At 41.3% G+C, this 8,675-nt stretch overlaps 1 protein-coding gene across 1 annotated transcript; it reads left to right on the top strand.

Moving 5' to 3' along the window:
* The first annotated feature begins 576 nt into the window (after window positions 1-576).
* LOC147627191 (uncharacterized) lies at window positions 577-2,182 on the top strand. The gene is made up of 3 exons (XM_086815254.1): window positions 577-1,048; window positions 1,147-2,048; window positions 2,168-2,182. The coding sequence occupies exons 1-3, from the start codon at window positions 577-579 to the stop codon at window positions 2,180-2,182; spliced, it is 1,389 nt and encodes a 462-aa protein (XP_086671380.1).
* The last annotated feature ends 6,493 nt before the right edge of the window (window positions 2,183-8,675 follow it).

The raw sequence follows: 8,675 nt of genomic DNA, 5'->3' as shown, positions 1-8,675 counted from the left end.
ACGTCAGTAGAGAGCCGGATGGCATCATAATCCGGATTTCAACTTGTCGGAGGATTGTTGGATCGCCTCCCCTCAGCTTTATCTTACACGGGGTCTAAGGCATGGGATCAAGGGCGCCCACCAAAAGACAACCCCGTCGCTTGATTTCGTCCGTTGATCCTGGAAAAATTAATCTCGGGATAAAAATTAATCTCGGGATCCCGAGATTAATTTTTAAGTTTTGAATATCGGGTTGAAAAGGCGGCGAAAGGGTACACACAATCATTAAAGGCTGAGCATTCAGAAAAGATTTCATTCTCTTAAAGAATATTTGGTGGAATTTAATGCCAAGACCTATGGAGTAAATGCCACGAACTACCAAACTAATCTCGGGATCCCATAATCTCGGGATCCCGAGATTAATTTTTACAGGAAAAAGTTTCCTATTGCGCTTTTCTTTTTTTCTCCTTCATTCTTCTTCATGTTTGTTGTAGGGTTCTTACAAGAAGCTAAGAGGCCCATTATGGTGGTATATCTACATACTCATAAGGTACTTCACTAAATAGCATTCGTTGTTCTGTTTACATAAATGCAACAATGGATTATGTATTTGAAGAGGAGAGTAGTGATGACAACACTTCAAATGAATCTAGTGAGGATTTTAGTGATGAAGAGCTTGGGTTAAATGACACCCTAAACGAACATGAGAGTGTGTCAAATGATGAGGGTCCTCATAATGACACCCACCAAGGGCATGACTCTTATCAAAAAAATTGGGTCGATCCACTTGCACATGTATCTCAAACTTATTTATATTTTAATAGAAGTACGTATGAATTAATGATAAGAGCATTACAGCATGATGTTTTCCTATCATTAGAAGATTATGGCAATGTTGATACAACAAATTTGATTGAAAGATTATGGCAATATATCAAATACACTCTTCTAGAAGCTCGTATTAATCGATCAATTGTCGAGCTACTACATGCGCTCATCGGTGATTCAAAGACTGGCAACCGCATGGGTGGAACATTAACAAGGTTCTTTAGGCAAAAGCAAGAAATAGGTGAGTCGTTGATATCGAAGTCCCATCTATTTAGTCAAAAGCATGGAGTTGAATGTTATGATTTACATACATTAAGCCATTTCTTATTTATTATGCAGCTGACTCAGGTCGATTTTCAACCCGTGGCTCCTCAAAAAGACATACCTCAAGATTGCATGCCGGAGAGCAATTATTACAGAGATTCAAGGACAATCCATCATGTGTGGAGGTAGTTAACTCTATGTCATTATTGTTCAAGATTCAAAGTGTCTCTACTCCGAGCTTATGGTACCATGTGAATTTGCAAAGCAACTACTGTGATTGTCCTGATTGGAGCTCCCAATGCAAGCACATTTATGGTATTCGCTTGATAGTATTACAACATTTTCCAGAATTACAGCAATTGCTTCCTACAGTGGATAATGGAGATGAAAACCCTTTTGAAGTGGTTGATGATGTCAATACTGCAACGTGTCATGATACACATGACCATGTGACAATAGAGGAATTGTCCAAGCATATTGGAAAGCTTAAAGAAATCCTCTCCACAATTGAGCAAGTAGCGCCTACAAAAGATCCAAGGGAGATGAAAGCTGCTCTAGCACAATTGAGGGCTACTGAGGATCTACTCTTATCCGTGATGACACCAGGGAAAATCAACATGCCAGCTCGAGGAAATGTCCGACTTATTCAATCGCATGTGACTCAAACGCGTCTTGGCCACGGAAAACCACGCAATGAAGATGATGATGTGATTACTATGGATGTTGTAGCCTCTTCAAGTCAACCAAAAAAGCCAACATGCCAAAGTGGTGTTCTTCGAAAACGGCATCAACGTGGTAGAAGTCGAGTTCGTTTTGATAGATTTCCTCGCATATGGTGTCCACATTGCTGCACCAAAACACTATTGGTGGATCCTATAGCTATCTTCTCATGCCATACCTGCCATGCATTACTACCTTTGTCTAGGAGACATGTTAGTGAAGGAGCAGAGAAGTGTCTTCTTGGAAAATCTATTCAAGTATGTAATGATAATGATAGTTTTATGGGTATCATTTCTTCATGTCAGTATGGGTCTTCCAAAGATGAAGAGAGAATATTCATATTAAGTTCTAATGTTGCACAATTGCAACAAATCAGGGCATCTCAATTTAGAATCATACTCATGTACACTGGACATGTACCTCAAATTTTGGATTTCATCTAAACATATATTTGACTTGATCTCAATTTTAAAGTTATATGTGCATCTTTTGTCTCTCTACTAATTTCAATTCTATTACAAAGGTTACAAGTTTAATTCATCGTTGGTTAGGGTACTTTGCTTGCATAGGTCTTGTTTAATTATGATTATGACCTCTCTACAACTGGTTTTGGTTTAGGGTCTATAAGTATTAAACAAGACCTGGTTTTGATGACTGTTCTCTGGAAAACTTAATGTCGGGATCCCGAGATTAATTGTTCCAGAGAATAGCCATGAGCATTATAGTGGTTCTGGAAAAATTAATCTCGGGATCCCGAGATTAATTTTTCCAGAGAATAGCCTTAAACAACATTAAGACTCTGGCAAAATTAATCTCGGGATCCCGAGATTAATTTTTCCAGAGAATAGCCTTGAACAACATTTAGGCTCTGGAAAAATTAATCTCGGGATCCCGAGATTAATTTTTCCAGAGAATAGCCTTGAACAACATTTAGTCTCTGGAAAAATTAATCTCGGGATCCCGAGATTAATTTTTCCAGAGCACAACATTAAGGCTCTGGAAAAACTAAACTCGGGATCCCGAGATTAGCTTTCACAGAGAACAGTCATCAAAACTAGAACCAAGTTTAATACTTATAGACCATAACCAAAACCATGTGCACACTTATTACCCTAACCAGAAAGACCATAATCCTCACTAGACCATAATCATAGTCCTAAAGAGACCATAATCATAAGTAAACAAAACCATAGTCATAGGGGGATCGTAATCATAGTTGTAGAGAGCCCATAATCATAATTAAACAAGACCTATGCAAGCAAAGTATCCATAACCATAACCATATTTGATCATAACCATAACCATACTTGAGACCAACAACATAACCATATTTGAGACCATAACCATATTTGAGACCATAATCATAATTAAACAAGACCTATGCAAGCAAAGTATCCATAACCATAACCATATTTGAGACCATTAACCATAACCATAACCATATTTGATCATAACAATAACCATACTTGAGACCAACAACATAACCATATTTGAGACCATAACCAACAAGATCTCATGACCAAAACTATAACCAACAAGACCATAACCAAATTTGAGACTTACAACATAACCAACAAGACCATAACCATAGCCATATTTGAGACTTACAACATAACCAACAAGACCATAACCATAGCCATATTTGAGACCATTAACCATAACCATAACCATATTTGATCACATAACCATAACCATACTTAAGACCAACAACATAACCATATTTGAGATCATGAACATAACCATATTTGAGACCATAACCAACAAGATCTCATGACCAAAACTATAACCAACAAGACCATAACCATATTTGAGACTTACAACATAACCAACAAGACCATAACCATAGCCATATTTGAGACCATTAACCATAACCATAACCATATTTGATCACATAACCATAACCATACTTAAGACCAACAACATAACCATATTTGAGATCATGAACATAACCATATTTGAGACTTACAACATAACCAACAAGACCATAACTATATTTGAGATCATTAACCATAACCATTACCATATATGATCACATAACCATAACCATACTTGAGACCATCAACCGTATCCCGAATCGTCATTGACATAACAATACTATGATAATAATCCAACAAAACCATGGAAAACCACTAAAAAGACCATAACCATAAACTATAAAGCCGTAATAAAAGTGTAAAATATGTCCATCCTTAGGGAGAATTCGACATCGGCACTCTCTCTACAGCACTCTGGATCCACTCAAAAAGGTTCTTCTTTAGTCTGTCCACATCTTCATGCTTAAACCATCCTTTTGAAAGCTGAAAAAAAGAATGTTAGTCTTTAATTACTCACAAGCTAATGTTAGTCTGTACCCATTCCTCTTTAGACCCTGTCTTCTCCTTTAAGAGGTTCCATCTCCATTCTCCCTCTTTTATTTTGCTCTTCTCGTGCGCCTTTCTAGCATTTTTTGCTTTTAGCTCCTCGTTGTAAAACCGCGCCTCACTTTGGACACGCGATCTATCCGACTTTGATTTAGTCGGTCTCTCTTGCGCTTTTGGGCGACCCATTGGAAGAGGCGGGAGTACTATATTAGTACACGCATGTTTTGTTTCAAGGTGGCGTTTCATATCCACCCTTTTCTCGAAACGTTGACTTTTATCTATGCATACTTGAGAGGCAAGGCAATGTCGCCACCATTTGCCATCCTCGTCTTGTACCAATTTGAATAGAGCATGTTCCTAAAATACATCAAGCTTCTAACATCAAACAAACCCTAAACCCTAAATCTATCTACAACACATAAAATCTACCAACTTTGAGAGAAAATCCTTAGTTACGCGTGCATATGTCCTAACATTTCACATATGCAAGGCTATGCGTATCTCTTCATAAATTCAAAGAGAGTATGCTAGCCTGCGGATTATCCCTTAAACATCACCTCTCTCTCTCTCTCTCTCTCTCTCTCTCTCTCTCTCTCTCTCTCTCGTGGCAAACACACACGCTTATGTGTATCGTGTATACATGAAGATCCCTACCTCCATGGCTCGAAGAAGAGTTATCGATCGTATTTGTTCGTGCAAGTTCTTCCTTGGCTTGTGTATGCAAACTATATTGACACAAAAGCTTCAATACATTAGGCCTCAAGCTATGGATTCAATTTCCTTAAAATGTTCAAGACACATGGCTATGGCGAAGACCTACACTGAAAAGCTAAAAGTATTTTTATGATCAAACTAGTACACAACAATATATTGATCCACGTTTTGATTAGGAATAGATATATCTAGCATCCACTGTTCTGCTATAGCATCCGCATTTGCGCATGTCACATTTTTACATGCCCATGTCACAAAAGTGAGCATTAGATATCCATAGTGGGAAATTTTCTAAGAACACATGCTCTCATGTCCAGTTGACATAGATGGCATGAATAAACAAGTTAATAAACAGATTTCCAAAGGACAATCATACACTCATACACACCTCAGACGTTGAGACCATATAAGCAAAATGAAATAAAAACCATAATCATTGACATAACTCTAACCATAACCATATGCAAAATGTAACCATAACCATTGACTTTGCACGTTGAGACCATATAAGCAAAATGTAATCAAAACCACAATCATTGAGATAACTCTAGTCATAACCATATGCAAAATGTAACCATAACCATTGACTTTGCACATTGAGACCATATAAACAAAATGAAATCAAAACCATAATCATTGACATAACTCTAACCATAATCATATCCATAACCAAAAAATGTCACCATATCCAAAATGTGAAGAGCAATAGAACTTGTCAAGTCCAAACTCATGGAGACAAAGACTAGCCTCGATTACAGAAGCAGCTGCACCTCTAGTCGCGGGTGCCCAGCAAGAGCTGCTGCAAAATCATCATGCGAGAACTACGTCCTCTTCTTCGCCGCAGCGGCCCTTGTATACATCGATGAGGGCCGACCCTCCCGGTTTCTGGGACACCCACAAGGGCCTACGCCAAGCCGAGGAGGATCATGAGGATCTCTTCCTTGTGGCGGAGCTGCGCGGCTGCTGGCTAATGCGGCCGGTGACAGAGCCGAGTTGCACGCCATCTTGGCTCAGCAGCGCGACAACTGGAACAAGCTCTTCCAGCGCACGCTCACCGTGGCCACCATGACGGCGTGCGTGCTGGGCGGCCTGGACGGGCAGGCCCACAGCTTGAGCCTGAGCTTGCCGACGCTGCTGCTCAATGCCGGCTGCGCGACCATGATGGCCGTCATCAACCAGTTCCAGCCGTCGCAAACTGGCAGAAGAGCAGCGCACCGCCGCCCGCCTCTTTCGCAAGCTGGCCAGCGACGTGGACTACGCGCTGCAGGTGGCCCCCCATCTCAGGCAACACACCCCGTCGCTGCTGGGGACTCTCGGCGCCGGCTCGAGGCTCTCGACAAGGCTTACCCCATGCCCCTCACACCCGGCGGCCTAGAGAAATTCCCCACCAAAGTGGTCCCTCCCGCGACTAGAGGTGCAGCTGCTTCTGTAATCGAGGCTAGTCTTTCCGGTTCTCCGACGGCAGCTTTGACGAGGACATCTACACGCTCAGGGGGGATGGCCATACTCGTGACTGCTGTGGCGAAGCGAAAGCAGCTTGCGAAGATCCTGCTGCTGCGAGAGAACTGTTGCGATTTCTGAAGCAGAGGGACGACAGGTGAGGCGACTGAACTGCAGAAGGAGAGCGATGAAGAAGGAGGAGAAGGAAAAAAGGGCGGGAAAGCGCAGTAAGATAACGTCTGGCTCAATTTTTCGGATCAACGATCCCCATTAGCCGACGGGGCCGCCTTTTCATAGGGACCCTTGATCCCATGCCTCCCATCCCGTGTGACTTATAGGGGAGGATCGCCTCCAACTTGTCGGATGATGTCAGCATGTCGTCACCATCTGTGTCAGTTTGTTGGATCCGGATGACATCAGCATGTCGTCACCATCTCCGTTAGTTTGCCGGATCCGGACAACGCAGCTTATCGGATGAAATCATGAGCACATCATATGCACGCAACACTACCAAGGGCGGCGACGTCTGCATGGCGACACCGGAGCCAGGAGTCTTCGTGTAGTTGCATCATGGACGGCAGTATCATCGTCACCGTCACCCCACGCCCACCAAAACCACCACTTCGCCACCCCTGGACACTGCTTTGCATGGCCGCTTCGACAATCGCCAGGGTAAGACTCAGACATTAAGCACCGCTGCCTTCATCACCGTCATCACTATATTCTAGTGCTTCCAACCGACTGCAGGATCGCCAAAGTGTTTATGCCATGAACAAGAATACAAACACACAGAAACTACAAAGAGAATGACAATTTCATTACTTCATTCATGTACGAATACAAAGATGACCGAGGTTATAACTCCTCTATCCTCTATGCATAATAAGATATGAAGAGGTATGAAAAATGACCATATAAATGTTAACATTGTTCATAATTAATGTATGTTGTGCATCCCCTAACTGAGTGTGTGAGTGAAAAAGGATTATCTTTCCTAGTCTAGGTCTTGTTATTTCTATTTATAGCTAATTTGTAAGTAATGGTAATTAAGTAATATAATTACTCTTTTGAAGGCAAAGTGTTGACTGGGTGTATTAAGGAAGATATAAGTGAGCACATTACTTACTATGAGAATTCACTTATCATGGAAGAATATAAAAACGGTTACATAGTTTCCAAAGTGCTGCAATGATGTTTTTATGCAACGGTTACGATAAAAAGAATGATATAAAAAGGGTTAAATAGTTTCCAAAGTGCTGCACAATTATGTTTTTATGCAATGGTTATGATAAAAAGAATGATATAATTGTTGATAAATAAACTGATAAGGTGGACCAAGGTAGTGAGAGGGTTCACACTCGTCGTGGAGAGTGGCGAGGTTAGGGTCTTACCAACCTTGACTCAAGTTCTTTAGTTTATCATGGGTGAGGTAAGGATTAGTGACCTTGGGTGTAGGGGATGGCCAAAATGTATATCGTGTAAAGCGACCCTTGGTCACAATGCTCCCTCGCTCGATCAACCCCATAGCCAAGCGCCGTGAAGTAAAAAAGAAGAAATGGGTAACATGACGTACTGGCCTGATGGGTGGGCCGGATGAGTCTGGTTCTTTCCTTTTTGCAAGTTTTATGAGTGATGAAGAAGCTCTTGTAAAAACCTTGCATGAACATATTGTATAAATTATAGCATACTTGCATCATTACTTATTTTTTCCTACTTTTATTCTCTTGTATGTCGAGAATGAATGAAAATCAATGCTATTTGAGTCTTTCTTTTTTGTGTCATGCGGGTTCTTATGCTATATGATTACCCCCCTTAGGCTCAGTGGTGATGGAATTTTGGGGCCCAAGTGGAGCCAACCTCTGCACATGCCAAGTGGTCATGGATCCAAGGGCAGGTGGGTAGGGGCCTCACTAAGGGGCTTGTTCCCCATCTTTTCCACGTCTTTGGTAGCTATGCTCACTCCTGTCCTTGTCTAGAATTATATTTGTGGCCATGCCATCCAATTTGATTGGAATTCTTTTCATGTCATCACCTTCAAAATATTTAGCCACTACACTGATTGAAAGATTTTTGTACTTCTATGGGTTTTCCTTGTTATCGTGGTCAGTCTTATTTGTGTCCCACCCTGATGGCTTGAGTTGATTTCTCTTGCACTAATGGACTTCCTTCCAAGTTTTTGGCTTCCATGTTAAGTCTCCTAGCCATAGTGATAGTCACAGGGGCTGAGAGGATTGCTCTCAAAGATCTCATTTCTTCCTTATGCTCTGGCCTTATCAAAGGCACATTGGCTACAGTCATTGACTCATCATCTAAAATTGATGTATAAAGGCATGGCCTATAATGAGTTTTGTTTTGAGTTCTGTGACACCC

The sequence above is a fragment of the Cibotium barometz genome, chromosome 21 (assembly GCF_041138505.1).
Source record: "Cibotium barometz isolate CiBa-2024 chromosome 21, ASM4113850v1, whole genome shotgun sequence".
NCBI lineage: Eukaryota > Viridiplantae > Streptophyta > Polypodiopsida > Cyatheales > Cibotiaceae > Cibotium > Cibotium barometz.
Note: the sequence above shows the minus strand (reverse complement) of the source record. Positions and strands in the feature narration are given on the sequence as shown.

Coding starts and splice junctions, on each gene's coding strand:
- LOC147627191 (XM_086815254.1), top strand. CDS start 577: ATGGATTATGTATTTGAAGAGGAGAGTAGTGATGACAACACTTCAAAT. Junction 1,049..1,146: donor TAGGCAAAAGCAAGAAATAG/GTGAGTCGTTGA, acceptor TTTATTATGCAG/CTGACTCAGGTCGATTTTCA.